Genomic DNA, 17,517 nt, shown 5'->3' on the forward strand with positions numbered 1-17,517 from the left:
TACGCCGGACCGAATCCGATCAATGTCAGTAAGCGCACATGTCCTCGCGCGTACCGTCTTGAATTCAACTTCTTGACCAACTTGAACGATTGCTTGGCCCTGTTGTGAAGCTACACCGTCTCTCGCTCTATCATCCGTTCGCTGTATGTATGGAAGACATTCTCCACCAGTACACGATGGGAAACAGGGCAGTCTGTCACGAATGTTCCTCCCCGAGCGGAGAAGGCACGCAACTGAGGAAGTGCGGAGGCTGCTCCATAGCGATATATTGCAGCAAGGAATGTCAGAGGGAAGCATGGACCCGTCGTCACAGGTAATTTGACTCTTTCAGGTCTAGTTTGCCTCTCTGACGAACTGTAGAAACGAATGCAGTTCGAAGGACACTCAGTCTCAACTCATGACGATGTCCGTCGATCCGACTCATGATCTCCCACTGGCACCGCTACGTTTCCCCATCCGCACAGACTTCCCCAGTCCTATCGCAGTCCGTGCCGATTTTGGACAGTTCAGGCAACATCACGCTTGGGCTCTGTCGACTCTTATAGATGCGTTCGTGCGCCTCGGCTGGGATCATCCCACCTGCTCCGGACAATTTGACCGCGGCCGGGTGGCTGTCGAGCTATACTTTGCCCCGGTGAAAGATAGAGGGTTGCAGTCCACTCCTGCAAACTTGTGGCTTCTCCGATTTATGGCCCTGTCTTCTATAGAGCAGCGCCTTCAACAGAATCGGGAGTTCGTCCGTGAGCACCTTGCGGATGGTGCTGTATACCAAGACCTCATTGCGGAGTACAGGAAGGAAAACGGTTCTCGCTTTGGTGGAGTGCTGCTGATTGGATACCATCTCGGGCTCGGCCATCTGTGTACGACGGAGATCAAGCCGGTCTTCGCTCCTCGTCACCCGGAGAGTGTCTTGCTACAGTCGACAAAGGACGCTCTCACAGATCTTGCCCAATTCTGCCAGGAGTGCATTAATCAGGGCATCGTGATGAAGCCTACGCACCCTGGTGGGACGTATGTGGATCCGGGTGTACTTCGCGCGATCACCTTGAAGTCGAAGAAGACGACGTGGGAATGGACTCCGCTCTCGCTCACCTTGGACGATCTCTATGATCGTTTCAAGCAGCATTTTGGCCACACCCCGAAAACCACACTGTCGCCTTTGGAGCTGATGAAATTCAGCGCTGCCCTTTGACCACGCCAGCGGTGCAGGAGAACGACGGGTTCCGTACGTCACCCCGCGTCAAATCCGCTTTGGCCTGCGTACGATCTCTCGCGGGCAGCGACGTCCTCATACTTCTCTTCAGTTTCGTGTTCACTCTATTATCGACAACCTCGCGATCTCACTGCATCCGGATTCAACGCCACTCTCAATTGTGGCTTCCCCGTCTGTCACCAACTTCTCTCTCGATGATTACAAGTCATCTCTGCATCGATCGTCTCTTTTCCAATCCTTCCTTGCGAACTTCTACCTTGCCCGTCTACCATGAGGTAGGCATATCAAGAGAGGAGTATCACCAGACTTCCGTCTGCGCTCATAACCCGTGGTGGTCAGTTCTGCGCGGACCGCACTCGCAGCTCGCTCGGCTGTGGTTCATGGATGTATTCACTTGGACAATCTTTCTGGTATGGATGGCTCTGAATCATCTGCGACATGTTTCTTTGGTTATGGACTATCCTGTATTTGCGTTGATGTATCAACTGTGCTGGTTCATTCCCTTCTGCTTTGGACATGGTGTTACTCATTGAAAGAACGGTCATGTAACGTAACATATAATGACACGCATACAATGCCTTCTGCGCGAGACGGCTTCAGCAACTTGCGAGGTACATGATTCGCTTTGGGAGTCGCTTGTTCAAGTTTCGTTCTTGCTGCTGTTTCGCCGGTGGCGTCGTTGCAGATGTAAGGTGTCCTCGCACCGGGGTGAACGTAGTAGTTAGTCCACAATTAATCTCCATCCACGGTCCTCGAGTTGTATAAGTTCGGACATATCGCGATAAAAAGCACTGTCATTATATCTACGGCCCTACAATGTTATCCTTCACTCGTACGCCGCTCACCAGGTACGCAATGATTGTGAGGCCAAATGGACGAACCAGTCATATTGACAGGCTAGCACCCCATTTCCACCCCGTCGTATGGTCCGTCATGATTAGTTTCGTTGTTCTTGAGAAGGTTTGCAGAACCGACGATGCATTCGTTGCTACGGTTGTCTTGACCTACAGATTGTTATTGTTACGTTAGTCCAAGTACAAGACGAGCAACGATCAAAGGCAGAACGTATACTGACCAGGACAAGCGGACCAAACACCCGAATCCTGGATGTGGATCTCGCCGCTCGGATGGTGATAATCCAAGAATATGGGCGGTAAGATTGGTACAGGATCCTCCATGTTGTTGATATGTGTGATGGACGTGTTGATTTGAGCATCAACATAGTTTGCGAATGCTTGATTGCCAACCTAATTCACGACACCAGTCAATTAGATCACGTAACGTGGCAGAGAAAAGCAAGAAAACGTACACGAGGTAGACCATAGACGATAGCACGCACGCTCGCGTTCGGCAAATGAAGTGGTAAATAGACAGCATCTAGAAGAGCTATTGCAGCGCCTGTAGCATCGAGGTAAGCATCTCAGGCTTAAGGGATGCAACGTGATGCAGTCTTACCTAGCGAGTGCCCAACCACTGTTACTTGAGTGGCGCCATTATCCGACAGCGCAGTTTGGACAGCGGCCAGGACGTCAGGCGCGGATCTGTACAAGTTTGCCGAGAGAAGCATGCCACTTAGCAGTCTTCTTACACTCGAATCATGAAGAGGCGCACCTGGATTGCGTAGCCGCGAAGCCGTTATGGACAAGGATTGGGAAGCCGACTCCCGGGAAGAGGCGGGGGTCCAATATTGTCTGTGGTAGATCAATATCGGTTAGGTCGGGGATGCTGCAACGCATGGTTATTTAATTTCGGAGGACAAGCGTGAGAGCCGAGACTCTCACATCTTCGAGGTGTCCGTTCCTTGGTGGGACACGATGACCTCACGCAACTCGGGGTCGAATCCGACGAACCCTACGCGGTGGCATGACAGTGGAGCGTGAGTGTATCAACTTCGACAGCGGAGTGCTCTGCGGAGTTAAGGCGACGTACAGAACTGGGTAACGACGCCGTCTCCACCGGATGCAACGGGCTTGAACGTCGGGTTGGCCTCGCAGTTCGACCCACACGTCCAGGTCCGTGTCGTGTTCGGTTGACAGTACGCAGTGCTGGCGTAGTGTGTGTACGGCCTGAACGAAGTGATCTCAGTTTGCGTCAGGTTGGTAATCTGGATGTCGTTCTGTCGACGCCATAGGGAGTCCCTCTGCGAGCCGTGCGAGGTCTCCGAAGCTGTCGGAGCTGCAGATACAAGGAGTACTGCCGAAAGCAGGGCAGCGAGGGAGACTCGCAAAGAGGGCACCATCTTCGGTTGAGGTCTGCAAGGCCGGAGGATACGATGCGATGAGTCTGGGTCCGGTGGCTCTCCTCCAGCGGGCTTTATATCCCGCAACTTACGTGCGGAGGACTCTTCATCACGCGTTGTAGCGGCGCAATTAGCGATGAATGTAAAAAGGAAGCACGGGCAACTCGCCAAGGAAGGTGACATTCAAGCCGTTCGACAGAGACCCTGTCTGAGGGAAGCAGCGTCAGGTTGATGACCACATCGCCTCCGGATTTGCCGAAAGCATGCTGTTCATGTCGGTCTCCAAGCCCGACACGTAGCTATCACATGTGGATTAGGAATGCGTTTTGCTAATCGTCAGTACTAGTGTGTCTGCTGGCGATGTCCCGATGCCGGATCCATATGGACAAGCTCTGGAAAGTTCGGACCACCGAAGCATACCAATGCCAGGAGTCAGCCAAAGTTTGTTCCAATACACATAGAACTATCCCTACCTCACGCTCGCGTTGGTGACATGGGATTCTAGCTCATAATTGATGTGAATACCCGGGCCCGGGACTGCACGTATTCCCTCCAGGCGCTGTGGATAGAACCGGAAGTTTGTACCACAGTCGCACTTCATGACGTAGGCACGTCAGAGAAATAGGAGATCCAACCCTCAAGTACAAACAACGACACAGGTCACCGACCCTTCCCGCGTAAAAGTCGCAACCCATGGCAAACCGCTACACTCCAGCTGATCGGCATCATGTCGTCAACAAACGCGGCTTCGCAGCAAAATATAGCGCGGAGTAGTGGAATGGTCCCGTATCCCGTGTCGACCTCGTCCGGAAGGTATGGCGCCGGTTACCTTGCGACGCAACACACACTTTAACGCCTTCTTGACATTGAGCATCGACCGCGTCCGGCATGTCATTCTTCTGTGCGGCTGTAACGCGTGTCGGCTCGGCTCGAGTTACGCCCGACCTCACATTCTTCGTCATTCATTGAAACCAGAGAGAGAGAACATGCGGAGCCGTCAGGACTGCACCCGAACGCCGTTCATATGGGAGCTCTGTCGCGCTCATTCAATGCAGCCTACATGTGAAAGTGGGGCTTGGCACGCACTTGGATGATTTACCAAATTGATGGGGCTTTCGCCGTCTTACTGCCAGTCCCTAAGCTTAGACCACGGCCACCCCGCCGACACAACCCAAGAACATCCCGTCGACAGTCCCGCGCGTGTGCTGTTCCAGCCAAGCATCGAACTCCTCAAATAACGCCATCGCCCGTCCGCCCTGGGCCTTCTCAGCCTTCTTCCCTGGCCACATCGCCTTCTCATGGATGCCCATGAAGTTCACCTTGACGCCGGGGTCAACCCCGGATGGCGGCAGCTTGATGACCATATCGACGGTCCAGGTATCGTGGCCGTAGAACGAGCCTTCCTTGATGTGGTGCCGGGCGAACTCGTCTGGAGGGTTGTTGTCCAGCGTCCACTCGAGCACATGGGCATCGAAAGCGACAGCTAAGTTCCATCTGACAGTGAGCGAAGCCATGAAGATAGGTTGAGCTGGAACGTACCCGTCCAAATGATACCAGGATGGTTGACGACGAGCGTGAAACTCCGTGTGCCAGCGGCATCGTCGATCTTGTCGTTCACAGCTGTCACGGTGAAGTCATGCTCCAAGGGATCTTGATGTTCCGCACGCAACGGAAGGTCGAACTTGTATGGCGTCAGGAACTGCAAGGAGCCCGTCAGCTGTCGGAAGGGAAGTCGATACTTCGGCGTCTGGTACGCACCGCGGAGAACGGATACATCGTGTCCCAGTCGCTATTCCAGTCATCCATGACAACCGTAGTGGGCGTGACGCCCGGCACACTAAACTCGTTGGCGATGTCCTGAGCAAGACTGTGGAAGCCCGGAGCGGCGTCGGCGGCAGCGACGTGCAGGTGTTGCTCCTCGCTTGTCATCTGCGAGTGCGGCGTATCAGCGAAAGACATACGACATGCAAGGCTGGGGACATACATTCTCCATGTGAATGACGAACAGTCGCTTCTGGTGCATGGAATCAAACGGTGATCGCATGGAGAATACAGCCATTGACAGGCCAGTGAGCATTGCGAGCAAGATGACAGCACGGACGAGGATCCGATGGCTGAACCGGTGCATGAAAGGGACAAGCAATGGCAAGATGTAGGATCCGGTTATAGCGACGATGTTTGCGATGATGTACTCCGCGGGGGCTTCCTCGCCAATACGGCCAGTCTGCATAGCGACTACCATGAACATTTACCGCATGAAAAGAAGATGTTTGCTCACCAGGGGCACGAATACATCCAGCACGGCGCACGTCATCTCGGTACCGGTGACAAGAGGAGTAAGCTGCCCGATGGCATAACTCCAAAGTGAGATGTCGTCGCCAGGCGTGGTCAACAGTGCGTTCAGCACCAACGCCAGGATCATCGGTGCTGAGGATAGGAAGAGGGCGCCGCCAGCACCGACGCCAACAAGCTGGATGAGCGCAGCTAAGAACGCCTGCACGAGCATAACAGACGTGAAGGCCGTGTGCTCCCGGACGCGACCAACGAGAAGCTGGGAAGCAACGCCACCTGCATGAGGTCAGTGCTACTACCCTGCGGAATCAACTGTAGGAAGGGACGCGTACCAGCAAGTGCCGCTGGGCCATAGAGCAGAATACATGCGAACACGGATGAGAACCAACTGAGGGGCCTGCCGAGCACCTTGTCCATGAGGAGCGCGACCACATTAACGCTGATAGCAGCACCGACGAAGGCACCAGAGACCGCGATCGTGCCCTTGACCAACTCCGACACGAAGCTGGTACCCTTCTTTAAGGCGGGCGCAGGATCGACGAAGGTCAGGCGAGCGACGATGAATGCGAGGACTGCGGCTGCACAATACATGAGATTCGCAGTATCGAACGAATAAACCAGGAATTGGCCGAAGTGCTCGAAGAAGACCGTTCGCGGGGAGGAGTACCCTGCTCTTGCGAGCTCTGGGAGCGGCGACTCGGAGGAGGTTAGATGTAGAAGCAAGGCTAGTGTGTTCTCGCCCATATGCTGTTAGAGAGCGAGCCTGTCAGGTTCTTCTGCAGGCAGCTCTTCAAACAACAATGCTTACTTGTGCAACACCGGGCTCGATGTTCTCTACGATGTCCTATGGGGTCGGTATCAGCGAGCGAGCATCGAGTCGCATTGATAATGTACGAGGCACCTTTCGCATGTGGTATAGGTAGCTATTACCGACTACGGCCATCTATAAAAGCACAAGACATTTTGAGAAACCCATCGTATTAACTTGAAGAACACTTACGTCTAGACCTGTGACATTGAGGTATAGCTGGAATTGTCTGAAGTCTGTACTAGTGGAGATGAGCATGGAAAACCGGACAGTTGACCCATGGAACCTACTCGGATAGTATGATGCCGGAGCTGAATATCTCATTGGCTATTACAGAGCCGTATGGTCTAGCATCCGATGTCAACATGTGGGCGAAACGGGCAGCTTCCAAACATACCTCGGTACTTTGGCGTAAGCCTTGATCATCTGTTCAGATGTAGCTTGGAAAAGTAACTCGGGTCCAGTGGTTCCGGCAGCTATCACATGGTCAGTATTCAATCATGATCGTTCAGAATATTGGTAGTACCTTCAAGGTTGATGGCAGCACGGACGCTATAGCAGTCTGATTTGACAGCGTTCTCTTGTTCAAGTGGGGGCAAAGACGCACGTATTCGCAATAGGATGTTGGGTAGAGAAGAGATGAGACCCATCCTGTAGTGACTCTTCCGCATTGTTGAACACTGGTACAAAGATAGAGGAGTATGATGAGTAAGAAACGGTTAAGACGACTTAGAGACTCACGGAATACTATCGCATGTTTCGGCTCCCATGCCGGGGAGTTTGCAAGCACCCGAATACACTCAAGCATGACCCCAACTGATAGCGCATCGTCTGCAGCACCGGGGGAGGGCAGCGTACTATCGACATGCGAATTCACCAAGACAGCATGTTGCTTTCCTGCCTCCGTCCCGTCTGAGACCCGTACAATGATGTTCGTCAGGTTGACATATGTCTTGTACAACCGCTTGCCCATCATGTCAAACCTAGTATGTCGCATTCAATTCAACCTCTCGATGCTCATGAAGGCAGGGCACACACCTATGACTTCCGCTGCCTTGTTGATGCCAGACCTCACACTGCAACTTCCTCTCGGGATGCGCACGGACGACCGCCTCGCACTCCGAGCGCAGTGCCTCCGCCTGCTGTAGCACCCATGCGTCTCCCAGAGCATGTTCACGTGTTCCAACAGTACGGTACCCGATATCTTCGGAGAGGTACTTCGCGTGTCCTAGGATCTGTGCCTCGGATAACTGGGGAAGTGATGTTACGGGGTCATACCTGGAGGAACGTCACGTTGGCCCGAGACCCTTGCCTACATCTTTGTCTGTGTACTCACAACTCCACAACAGGCGATGGAAGGTCTAGTGAGATAGTTATGCGTCAGTCGAATGCACATGCATTACATAGTGCCGGGCTCCCATACCGTAGTGTGCCTTGAACGCGTAGAACGGCCCAGCGATGAAGAGAGGCGCGAGACACAGCAAAGACCGGACTGGGCCCCATCGTGCCCGAGGGGATTTGTTCATTCCCGCCAGCGGTGGGTGACGGTGGTGGTCGACAGCAAAGAGGCACGTGCGCGCCCTCGTCACTACGCCCTTAGGCTTCCGGTCTTTTCGGACTTGTGTCCCGAGCGTCTTTTCCGCCTCAATCTCTTCAAAGTTTCTGGCAGGCTACTGCCGTGTGCCATACTGTATCGACTTCGGGCTTCTTCGCACTCACATTGTCTGCGCTCTCCGCTACTGCAATCCCAAAACAGGATGGACGAAGCCGTGACGAAACGCATACATATCTCGGGCCTTACACCAGCTATTACCGCCGAAGACTTGTCTCAGCGATTCTCGTCCTTTGGAACAGTCAAAGCGATCGACGGGTATGGACTGCTAGATGCAGTTGGACAACCGCGCAAATACGCGTATATTACGCTGGAGACCACCAAAAGCAAACTGGCTCGATGTACGTCTCTCCCTCGCTGACCTTCGAATTGTCTTGACCGTGTTCGTAGGCATGAATCTCCTCAGCGGTGTCACTTGGAAAGGCGCAAAATTGAGGCTTGGAGAAGCTAAACCAGACTATCGCGAACGGTGCGTAACGTCTATGATCTGTGTGCTCCCTCTGCTTCATGCAGGTTCGTAGCATTCAAAAGGAACATGAAGAATTGAAGCGCGCCGCCGAAGCATCCGCAGACGAGCCTCCCAAGAAACGTCGTCGCCTCCCTCACGGTGTCCAAGGCGTCCAAGCCCGCGACATGTCGCTCGTCACCCCAGAAAACGTGTCCACGCGCGGAGGATGGCGCGTCACCCCAGCTGGACGTCTCATCCGGCCCATGCGTATGCGCCCAGCACATCCCCTCCCCGAGCCTCTCGACGCGGTCAAGCTGTCCAAGGAGAAGTCGAAGAGCGGGAAGATAAAGACACGCCCGCGAGATCCGCCCACACGGGCGAGGAGGAAGACCATCGACCCGACGAAATGGGGCTCTCAGCATCTCAAGGGTATCTTCTTGGAGAATGCCGCTGTTACCTTCCCGGCAGCGACCCGTCGCGAAGCAGAACCAGTGCTCGTGGATGAGGAGGAGTCTGAGAGTTCCGAGAGCGACTCGGAGTTGGAGTCTTCAGATGAGGAAGGTGATGCGGAGAGATCCCCGACCCCGCCTCCTCCAGCTCCCGCAACGGTCCAGAAGGCACGTGCAATACCTGCAGCACCACCGACAACGGCATCTTTGTCGGCCGTAGATCGTGAACTTGCTGAAGAGAAGAGCCAGTCTCTCGGTCTGTTGCAATCGCTCTTTGGTGACAAGGATGAGTGGAGCGTTGCGGGAAGCGTAGACTCCGACCTCGAAGAAGAGATCGAACGCGAACGTCACAATGCTCCTGTGACTGCCGATGCCGACGACGTTGAGGACACCATGGATGTCGATGAACAACAGCCGGAGCCAGAACTTTCTCTTACTCCGGCACCTCACGAGACTGCTACGGCACCGGAAGGGACGAAGGCGAAACTGAAGGATCTCTTCGCGCCTCGAGAAGAAGATGGTATATTTTGTTCCGTCTTGCCATAGCGTCTGTCTACTGACAGTCTTTTTGTTCTTTCTCCAAGCTGGCTTCTCTCTCCTCGGCCACTTGGACCTGGACCTGGAGCTCGATGACGACGTCCCTTTTGACGTACCCATGCCCACCCCTGCTGCACCCGCGCCATCGCGCGCGGCAGCTCCCGTCCAGCTCCGCGTGCCTCATACATCCCTTTTGTCTTTGGACAGCTCGCGACCCCTGTTCTTCCCGACAGACCAAGCTGGGGCTAAGCGTCGCGTTCTTGACCCGACAAATTGGAGGACGTGGTTCTATCGCACTGATACGCCGGACGCGATTCGTGCACGCTGGGAGGAGACGAAGGGCGAGCTCACTGCTGGGTGGAAGCGTCGGCACAGGGAGGCTATCAAAAGTCGCAGGAGGAGAGGTGGTGGCGCGGATTGAGCAGTACGCCATGTGGAATTTTCTGTGTTGTACGTGTTATCTTCTACATGAGCTCCCTCTCCGTCGTATCGTCGGTATAGGACGTCTTGGGGATCTTCTCTCTCATCCCACCACGAGTTTCTTCGTCAAGTCAATACGATCGTCATATACGTCCAGCACCGTTACAGAGCTTGGACTTGCAATTTGAATCGCAGCTCTTCCGTCTTCGTTACCGTAGATATATCAGTGCGAGTGCCAGACGAGGCCTGAGTTCCTCAAGGTCAGTCGACCTCGCCGCTTGTCGGGCTGAAGGGTTTGGCTGCAGTAACTCATACTCCCCTTCTACCAGACCCGGCCACGCTTCCCGGAAACTGAAGGTGCCGTCCAAGTCCAGAGGTGAGCATCCTCAATGTCATTGCTGGGACCGAAGAGTGGTAAAGTGCTTTCAATACGGGTTCAGAGAGGCCTATTCCAGCGCCCGACGTTGTAGCGAAGTACGTAGCTGTACGTATACACCAACCAACGCTGCCGTGCCGAGACCCTTGTAGTACAAGAACATACGGGAGAGTGACAAGGGGAAGAGAAAAATTGCAAAAACCACGAGAGAAATACTGCAGGCAGCACGACTTCAACGGGGTCTTCTGGAGCAACAGAAGTCACTACCCTACGAGGTCATCGAGGATGTTACGCAAGATCCTCATCTGTATCTCGCTGATCTTGTTCTGTCCCCGCAACTCGAGCAACCACACATCGCGCGACTTCATTCGAGCCATCACTCCCAGGTACTCTCCGGTAGCGATGCCGAGCGACGCAAGAAGCTGGGCAATCCGTTCCGCATCGGCACGAGGGATGCCCCCGGAGACGAGCATGTCGAGAATTGAGCGAGATGGCTTGCTCACTTTGTGCGAGGAGGCCGAAGAAGACGAAGAGGAACTTGTTTGGATGCTGCAGGGCGTGGCTCGGGAGGAGCAAAACGACGTAGTGATGTTGGACGTGCTCCGAATGTTCTGTTAACGGGAGAATATCAGGCAAGTCCTCATGCATCATGGCTGATGGAGGCGGTACATACGGTCGGGACAGATTCCTCGCTGTCACTAATCATGATGATATCTTCCTCGTCTATCGCTCTGCTCCCTGTGCGATGGAGAGGAGCCTCTTGGGTCCGTTGAGGGTCTCCCGCAGTAGGTCGGTCGAGAGAGGCGTTATGCGTTGAGACTCGAATGGGTGCCGGAATGACGCCTCGAATGGGAGCACCAGACGGTTTGAACTTCGGTCGTTTCTGCACTGGGAGTGATTGTGAACTCTGAGGGTAGTTCTGTGACGACGTAAGGAATGGGAGGCTTGGAAATACAAATAAGTGACGAACCACATCCGGAACCAGTCTCTGCCGTTTTCTGGGCGGATTATGCATGCCGCGGTCGTGCAAGGTCAACTTGAGATAGAAGAGTACCGGCCAACCATCTTCGTATTTCTGCAGCTCCGGGATCTCCTTGACGACCTGTGGCGAGGTAGCAGTAATACATTACGATGGGTCAGTGATTGGTACCCAGAAGATGTTGCACAAGACTGAATGATGTCACCTCATCCCTGATGGTCAACATCTGTTCGCTGTCTTGTTGGACCAAGCGGAGACAAAGATCCACATCATGCTGGCGGCACCTTTCGCGTACGACACCCTGGGCGAGAAATGAGAGGTCACGACTTGGAAAGAGAAACAGCTATACTACGGTGCTTACAAAGATGTAGCGGAGAAACTCTGTTCGATTCTCCATGCCCATCTGGACTTGCAAACACGGGGATGACTTGCCCATATAGACGGAACATGGATATCGACGCGGCCGAGCAAAATGGTTCGAACGGTCACTTGCTGTAGACCACAGAAGTCAATGATAAGGCTCGGAGTCCCCAAAACTAACGTACTTGACATGAGTTCCTGAGACCAAGCGGGAGGGCAGAGACCAAGTGGGAGGGCAGGCAGTCCTTCGGGGGATCGACTGGTATGTCATTATATATCACGCTGGGCGTGTGCCATTCGGGCCTGCGCGCTGCGATACTTGGCACACAAGTAAGTACTGGCATGCGGCATCCAACCGAGTCAAATCCCTTCATACGGTTGCGGATGCGCTAGATTTGTGAACACGAGCAGCGGCAAGATCCTAGGTGTGAAGCAGTCGAGCGGTTCATTGGGTGCTAGGTCACCAGAAGACCTCATATTCGCTAAGGTTACGAAAGGTGAAGGGACGGATCGCCGCCGCGGCTTAAGCCGGTCCGGCTCCGGTTCAGCTGGGCCGCAGATAAGCGCTGTCCATCTCGCACCCCGGCTCGGGAATCCGGAGCGTCTCATCGATCTCATCTCTTGCCCTCCTCCACATCTATCTGCACCTCGGAGTCGCTGCACTGCAGCACTATGGACAACCCGCTCAAAGACTACCGTACCATTCTAGGAGACTCGACGCAATGCGACGCCTGCGGCGCGCAAGGCTACAAAGCCTATAACAAACTCCGCAAGTGTGGCGGCTGCTCTCTCGCCGTGTACTGCAGCAAGGAGTGCCAGAGGAAAGCCTGGCCAACGCACAAGTACGTTGCGCTATGATATCGATGATTTTTGCCCCGTGATGCCTATCGGCGAACAGGTCGTGGTGCCGCACGCGCGACCGTGGCGTGAACCCGAACGCGGTCATTGAACAGTGGGCGCGGATGCGTGTGGATCTGCCGGACGATTGCACGAGTCGCATCGAGGATTTCTCCTGCCGCGCCACCGTCGTCGCAGACTTCCACAAGTTTGCGGACTACCACCGGCGGACGCTGGAGCACATCGCCATCGCCACACTCTTTCTGAACATGACCCCGACCGACGCCGAGCTCCTGCGGCGAGGCGAGCTGCTCCTCTGCATGGATCTGACCCCGATCAGGACGGTGAAAGCAGGCTCTTCTCGTGGTCCCGCGCATTCTTGGTTGCTCTGTAACCTGCCACAACTGCGAGCTGTCCAGGATGAGCTCGTCCAGCCGGAGTTTGCTAGCGTGTGGTCCGCTCAGGCCATGCAAAGCAAGATCGTAGACGATGCCTACCGAGGACGCTTTGGATCTGAATACGGTGGCTTATGTTTTATTGTCTACCGCGTTGGCGTGGCGCAGGAGTTTCAGCAGATGCCGGTCTTGCTCCCCAAGAACCCCGCGGCGCTTTCTAAGGCTTCCACCAAGGATGCTCTGACAGACTACATGAGGTTCTTGAAGGGATGCCTAAATTGTGGCGTTGTCCTACAGACTTCGAAGGAGGACGAAGTCGTTGCACAACCTGGTGAGCTCCATCTTGTCAAGACCAGGTCGAAGGAGACGTGGACGTGGCGGCCTGTTCCCGTCCCATGGCCAAGCGTCCACCGCGAGATCTCACGATGCTCCGGGTACACTCCCAAGAGCGGCATGTCCCCACCTCAGCTGATGAAGTTCTTCGCTTCGCTCTGACAAAGTGACCAGCTCTGCGGTATGTTTGGATTGTTTCCTCTAGGTCATCAGATCATGAGGAGTATTGACGTGCGCCCATAGGTTCGCTCAGCAGTCAGCATCGCTATAGCTTTCTCTCATCATTCCCTCTATGCTCTGCCTCCGACATCCGCCGCGACGCATCGATAATCACTCTCTGTATCCATACCCTGTAACAACTTCACGACAGAACGCTATCTCCCTTCCCTTCTCAGCTTTCCTGACCCGCTCTCAGTCTTCGAAGCTTCTCGCTCTTCTTATTCCAGCCATACTCAGTGCAACCGCATCTGACAAACCGCTGGCTCATGTTCTGTAGCCAATAGATTGGGCGTGGAAGAAAGTGAACGTTAGACCCTAGGACCCTGTCGTCGACCATTCTGATTGTTCCTCGTCGATCATATCCAATACATTGTTGCTGAGGTGGAGCCCGATTTGAACCCGATGAATGCAAAGAGAAACATCAATTGTGTTGCAATCAAGATTGAAATCAGTAGCCAAGAATAGACAGCATGCTGTATGTATGTTCACCAAGACTACAAGGGTAGTTCTAGCCACTTCTCCGAGGCGGAAGGAGGACCGGAGGTCTAATCAAGGCCGAAGGGGCGCTCTCCTCGGGGTGAAGGAAAAGCGTTCCATCCCGGAGGCACTCCTCCGAAAATTCGATGTTGTGCCTGATACACGAGTAAAGAGGTTAGATCGTCGCAATCGTGTCGTACACAAGGTGAGAACTCACTTCTGCAACAGATGCTTCTTGATACCTTCACCCCAGTCATGGAAAATGGGGCACCGAGCGCATGCCCACCAACTCTCGACGCCCATCTTCGGCGCATGTGCGACAGCTTCCAGTTCCCTCACCGCGCCCATCTCATCTTCGTTGACGAGCTCCCACTCGTCGTCTTTAGAGTCGAAGTCCGGATCGACATCTTCGTTCTTTCCTAGAAGGAAGCCCAGCTCGTCATGGCCCGGGCCGCGATGCTTGGGGTGGCTGCGTATCGAATGGTTGAGCTAGAGTATAACCGCGGTTAGCGTTCACAGCAATGCATGAGAGCCCGAAAGTACATGCGTACCGCAGCCTCCCAAGTATAGACATAGTCCTTGTCAGGCGCCCCAAGGACGCACTTCTTGCACCGCAGCCGCCGATCGCATGCTTTGAGCTCCTGCACAGTTGCGCGCGTCGAGTTCAGCCCGAGCGCGTCCACAATCCGAACCATCTTCGCAACGTTCTCATCGACATCCTCGGGCACGAAGTGCGCGACGTTGAATGGGCCGAACGTCTCCGGATAGATTTCCTCGGGATCGGACCCGTAGTGCACCGCAGTGCGCGAGTAGACATCGTCCGGCAGGAAATCACGATGCCAGCCCCCAGGCGGAGACTTACGCAGGCACTTGTGGCCCAAGACCTCCGGGTAATGTAGGATGCGGATCTTGTCCGTTTCCCAGGCGAGACATCCACCCTCACAGACGAGCACGGCTATGGCGAGCTTGAGCGGCTCAATGTTCATCGTGTAGTTCGCAATCGTAGGCATAAGCCACTTTTCGACCTCTTCCTTGCATTGCTGCCGCCACTGTGCTGCGACGGAGGGCATGACCTGTTTGAAGCTGTCGTATGTGACAGTCTCAGAGGCGGGGGCGTCTACAATGTCCTTGATGTCCTTGATGAAGGCAAGGTCGATGACTTGCGGGCGGAACTCCATGTGGACCTTCCGCGGGAGCTTCATGTATTGCACCAAGATAGCGTTATCCAGATCCTCAAAGCGAGCCTCGAGGACCTTTGCGCGTTCGTCTTCTTCTCGCTGCTTGTGCTTGTGCTCGATAAACTGGTGCATGGCCTTCAAGACCTTGCCCCAGTCTGTTGCTGCAAGGTCAGCGCTGATACATCGAGGACGATGATACGGATAGGCGTGCCTGGCTTCTTCAACTTGGCGGCATGCGAAACGATGGGAAGATAAGACATCTCGTCGAGCTCTTGCTTGCTCAACGACTCGATCTCGGAACCCTTCGCCTCCTTCTTCAAACGTACCAGAATCCTACTGAGAAGTCAAGACGGCGCGGGCAGGGTAGATAGTATGACCACGTACTCTTCGAACAGTTTCTTTCGCTTCGCCTCTACCTCAGCTTTCTGGATTATCTCTTGCTCCTCTTCCCACTTGAGGTATCGCAATTGATGCCGGCACCGAAGACCAGCGTCAGCCTTTTGCCGGTCGACAAGTTCCCTCAACAATTCGTTAGTGACAGGCTGAGCTAGCGCATGGTACTCTGCGACAAAAGCATCGACTTGGGAGCGTGGAAAGCGCATATAATCGCGTCTGCGAGCGCTGAAGAGGGTTTGCCAGTCAGACATCAAGCTCATCGTCGAAACGAGTCACTTGCGGTACAGACGCACTTTCCTTGCGACGAAATGTGGCGATTGAACATGACACATATATCTTCGTGGTCTCTCCGTTCGCCGAGAATCCTCTTGTCTAGTTCATGCAGCTTGTCCTCGACATCTGTGTAGCAGTACGACCTGGACGCGTAAGGTGGCATAAGCAAATGCGACACAGCAGAATGTTACACTCACAGTTTTGTCAAGCACTTAGCGCAATACATTCTGCACCATGTCAGTATTTGCCTACGGACACCGCGATGTCCACACTCCTGTCAGAAGGGGAGTGTTGTAAGGGGCGTCGCGAGCCATGACAGGTCATGACCCTGTACTCACCTGGCAACACGACGAAGTCAGGAGATGAATGAGAGCAGGCTCACTGACAAATGTCGGACAGTCTGGGAGATCTCCGGCGCGTGCCCAGGCTGCCTTCCATATACTTTCACTGTCTCGTTGGAGGGTCAGCGCGCGGAGCTTCTTGCACGTCTTCGCTATGCTGAGGAGGTCCCGGGGATGAAGACAACGTATGATCTATTAGGTTATATTGTGAGCCAGAAAATACTGATACAGACATGCTTTACGAACCTCAAGGTGTAGTTCCACCGGGAGATCGTCAAGATGTCGTCGTCGACCGTCGACACCCTTCCCTCCGGCATTGTTACGAACACCTGTCTCCTTTGATTTTGAGACTTTTGACTTCTTGCGAGGAGGCATGCCGATGAGCTACAAGACGTCGCGACAAGACCGCGTTCGAGAAATTGCTGGTCGCGTCTAAGCTGCAGAGGAGGCACTGGCAGCAAAACCGCTATCGTCGCGTCCTGTCACGGTGTTACGCAACGCGCCACCCGGGCGCCTTCTCATCCAGTCCGACTCAGAACCGAACTGAACCCATCCCGTGACACAGCACGCGTCGCGATTCGGACGCGTGCTTGCCATGTGCGCTCCGTCTGTGTCTTTCTTCCGTTGCCATCTCCTGAAGCTCCCGCTTGACCAGCAGCTCGTCAAAGACCATATATCGAACACTTCAAGACGTTGCTTTCTTTGATTACCATGATAACCCTTCAGATCTGAAGGCATGACTCGAAAACTCGCACACGACTGCCGTCGCGTCCAGGCTCGACCGGCACTCGACAGGTGTGCACTTTAGGTAAGTTTAACTACACGAAGGACGATCAGCACCAAAGGCTCCCGCACCGGTCGCTATACCCTGGGAGATGATCGGCAAGAACCCGACGCGAGCCTCTTCCAGACATGAAGCAACGTCAACGTCGTGGTACCGGCCAATCATTCTAGCCTTCTACGTTGAAGAGTGGTGATTGTAGCATGGTTGAGGAACTGATGTACCTATGTCAGGTTCCAGTGGACTGCCGCCCACGAGATACGAAAAGTATCACCGAGTAGCAAGAAACACCTCTGTCCCAATCAAAATACTCCCGATCCACACGAGCACCAGTCGCGCCGGTTCCTAAACCACCTTAATGTTCTGCATCTCTCCTCGCGGCACCTCAAGCAACAGAAAGGCTACTATGACTGGCCGTGATGACGTTTCTGCCCGATACGCGCTCCGCGGTGGTCTTTGTGCACCCTATAGCCACAGGTACCGACATCCTAGAAAGCCTACGAACGCTGGCATTCGTCCTAAAGACACCCCGCGGACGTCCGAGCCATCACAAC

General features: G+C 54.3%; 8 protein-coding genes across 8 annotated transcripts; 4 read left to right on the top strand and 4 right to left on the bottom strand.

Moving 5' to 3' along the window:
• Positions 1-79: 79 nt before the first annotated feature.
• L226DRAFT_371797 (uncharacterized protein) lies at positions 80-872 on the top strand. The gene is made up of 3 exons (XM_067674312.1): positions 80-313; positions 361-740; positions 793-872. The coding sequence occupies exons 1-3, from the start codon at positions 150-152 to the stop codon at positions 828-830; spliced, it is 582 nt and encodes a 193-aa protein (XP_067536842.1). The 5' UTR covers positions 80-149; the 3' UTR covers positions 831-872.
• A 395-nt stretch (positions 873-1,267) lies between these two features.
• On the top strand, positions 1,268-1,808 carry L226DRAFT_371799 (uncharacterized protein). Its single transcript, XM_067674313.1, has one exon. The coding sequence runs from the start codon at positions 1,408-1,410 to the stop codon at positions 1,744-1,746; it is 339 nt and encodes a 112-aa protein (XP_067536843.1). The 5' UTR covers positions 1,268-1,407; the 3' UTR covers positions 1,747-1,808.
• A 302-nt stretch (positions 1,809-2,110) lies between these two features.
• On the bottom strand, positions 2,111-3,452 carry L226DRAFT_460266 (lipase; the record flags this gene model as incomplete). The annotated part of the gene is made up of 7 exons (XM_067675580.1): positions 2,111-2,217; positions 2,289-2,460; positions 2,523-2,611; positions 2,669-2,754; positions 2,825-2,938; positions 2,995-3,064; positions 3,143-3,452. 7 exons carry the CDS (start codon positions 3,450-3,452, stop codon positions 2,111-2,113), a joined length of 948 nt encoding a protein of 315 aa, XP_067536844.1.
• A 1,142-nt stretch (positions 3,453-4,594) lies between these two features.
• L226DRAFT_544758 (uncharacterized protein) lies at positions 4,595-8,078 on the bottom strand (the record flags this gene model as incomplete). The annotated part of the gene is made up of 17 exons (XM_067682296.1): positions 4,595-4,935; positions 4,992-5,151; positions 5,211-5,381; positions 5,437-5,676; positions 5,731-6,020; positions 6,077-6,491; positions 6,553-6,588; positions 6,646-6,687; positions 6,745-6,793; positions 6,843-6,899; positions 6,950-7,028; positions 7,079-7,104; positions 7,160-7,232; positions 7,294-7,535; positions 7,591-7,830; positions 7,889-7,913; positions 7,976-8,078. The coding sequence occupies 17 exons, from the start codon at positions 8,076-8,078 to the stop codon at positions 4,595-4,597; spliced, it is 2,589 nt and encodes an 862-aa protein (XP_067536845.1).
• Positions 8,079-8,199: 121 nt separating this feature from the next.
• Positions 8,200-10,238, top strand: L226DRAFT_505576 (uncharacterized protein). Its single transcript, XM_067678038.1, has 4 exons — positions 8,200-8,505; positions 8,555-8,633; positions 8,686-9,581; positions 9,646-10,238. The coding sequence occupies exons 1-4, from the start codon at positions 8,310-8,312 to the stop codon at positions 10,017-10,019; spliced, it is 1,545 nt and encodes a 514-aa protein (XP_067536846.1). The 5' UTR covers positions 8,200-8,309; the 3' UTR covers positions 10,020-10,238.
• Positions 10,239-10,400: 162 nt separating this feature from the next.
• L226DRAFT_611689 (uncharacterized protein) lies at positions 10,401-12,179 on the bottom strand. The gene is made up of 6 exons (XM_067686305.1): positions 11,919-12,179; positions 11,735-11,865; positions 11,579-11,674; positions 11,365-11,496; positions 11,068-11,313; positions 10,401-11,005 (listed from the first exon to the last, which is right to left on the bottom strand). Exons 1-6 carry the CDS (start codon positions 11,923-11,925, stop codon positions 10,658-10,660), a joined length of 960 nt encoding a protein of 319 aa, XP_067536847.1. The 5' UTR covers positions 11,926-12,179; the 3' UTR covers positions 10,401-10,657.
• A 176-nt stretch (positions 12,180-12,355) lies between these two features.
• On the top strand, positions 12,356-13,919 carry L226DRAFT_559412 (uncharacterized protein). The gene is made up of 3 exons (XM_067683299.1): positions 12,356-12,575; positions 12,632-13,479; positions 13,542-13,919. Exons 1-2 carry the CDS (start codon positions 12,406-12,408, stop codon positions 13,458-13,460), a joined length of 999 nt encoding a protein of 332 aa, XP_067536848.1. The 5' UTR covers positions 12,356-12,405; the 3' UTR covers positions 13,461-13,479; positions 13,542-13,919.
• A 27-nt stretch (positions 13,920-13,946) lies between these two features.
• Positions 13,947-16,606, bottom strand: L226DRAFT_371912 (uncharacterized protein). Its single transcript, XM_067674314.1, has 9 exons — positions 16,429-16,606; positions 16,180-16,374; positions 16,039-16,115; positions 15,862-15,984; positions 15,557-15,793; positions 15,384-15,505; positions 14,546-15,327; positions 14,212-14,483; positions 13,947-14,149 (listed from the first exon to the last, which is right to left on the bottom strand). The coding sequence occupies exons 1-9, from the start codon at positions 16,555-16,557 to the stop codon at positions 14,026-14,028; spliced, it is 2,061 nt and encodes a 686-aa protein (XP_067536849.1). The 5' UTR covers positions 16,558-16,606; the 3' UTR covers positions 13,947-14,025.
• Positions 16,607-17,517: the final 911 nt, after the last annotated feature.

The sequence above is a fragment of the Lentinus tigrinus genome (assembly GCF_003813185.1).
Source record: "Lentinus tigrinus ALCF2SS1-7 unplaced genomic scaffold L226scaffold_8, whole genome shotgun sequence".
NCBI classification, from domain to species: domain Eukaryota; kingdom Fungi; phylum Basidiomycota; class Agaricomycetes; order Polyporales; family Polyporaceae; genus Lentinus; species Lentinus tigrinus.

What these genes read in the sequence shown, in the direction of transcription:
- L226DRAFT_505576 (XM_067678038.1), top strand. Translation starts at nt 8,310, where the DNA reads ATGGACGAAGCCGTGACGAAACGCATACATATCTCGGGCCTTACACCA. An exon ending in CAAAAGCAAACTGGCTCGAT is followed by an intron (nt 8,506 to 8,554) that starts GTACGTCTCTCC and finishes CCGTGTTCGTAG; the next exon opens with GCATGAATCTCCTCAGCGGT. An exon ending in AAACCAGACTATCGCGAACG is followed by an intron (nt 8,634 to 8,685) that starts GTGCGTAACGTC and finishes GCAGGTTCGTAG; the next exon opens with CATTCAAAAGGAACATGAAG.
- L226DRAFT_371912 (XM_067674314.1), bottom strand. Translation starts at nt 16,557, where the DNA reads ATGCCTCCTCGCAAGAAGTCAAAAGTCTCAAAATCAAAGGAGACAGGT. An exon ending in GCTAAGTGCTTGACAAAACT is followed by an intron (nt 15,985 to 16,038) that starts GTGAGTGTAACA and finishes TTACGCGTCCAG; the next exon opens with GTCGTACTGCTACACAGATG. An exon ending in CACATTTCGTCGCAAGGAAA is followed by an intron (nt 15,794 to 15,861) that starts GTGCGTCTGTAC and finishes AACCCTCTTCAG; the next exon opens with CGCTCGCAGACGCGATTATA.
- L226DRAFT_371799 (XM_067674313.1), top strand. Translation starts at nt 1,408, where the DNA reads ATGATTACAAGTCATCTCTGCATCGATCGTCTCTTTTCCAATCCTTCC.
- L226DRAFT_559412 (XM_067683299.1), top strand. Translation starts at nt 12,406, where the DNA reads ATGGACAACCCGCTCAAAGACTACCGTACCATTCTAGGAGACTCGACG. An exon ending in AAAGCCTGGCCAACGCACAA is followed by an intron (nt 12,576 to 12,631) that starts GTACGTTGCGCT and finishes ATCGGCGAACAG; the next exon opens with GTCGTGGTGCCGCACGCGCG.
- L226DRAFT_611689 (XM_067686305.1), bottom strand. An exon ending in TGTTGACCATCAGGGATGAG is followed by an intron (nt 11,497 to 11,578) that starts GTGACATCATTC and finishes ACCTCGCCACAG; the next exon opens with GTCGTCAAGGAGATCCCGGA. An exon ending in GCGAGGAATCTGTCCCGACC is followed by an intron (nt 11,006 to 11,067) that starts GTATGTACCGCC and finishes TCCCGTTAACAG; the next exon opens with AACATTCGGAGCACGTCCAA.
- L226DRAFT_371797 (XM_067674312.1), top strand. Translation starts at nt 150, where the DNA reads ATGGAAGACATTCTCCACCAGTACACGATGGGAAACAGGGCAGTCTGT. An exon ending in GCATGGACCCGTCGTCACAG is followed by an intron (nt 314 to 360) that starts GTAATTTGACTC and finishes GACGAACTGTAG; the next exon opens with AAACGAATGCAGTTCGAAGG. An exon ending in ACAGAATCGGGAGTTCGTCC is followed by an intron (nt 741 to 792) that starts GTGAGCACCTTG and finishes TGCGGAGTACAG; the next exon opens with GAAGGAAAACGGTTCTCGCT.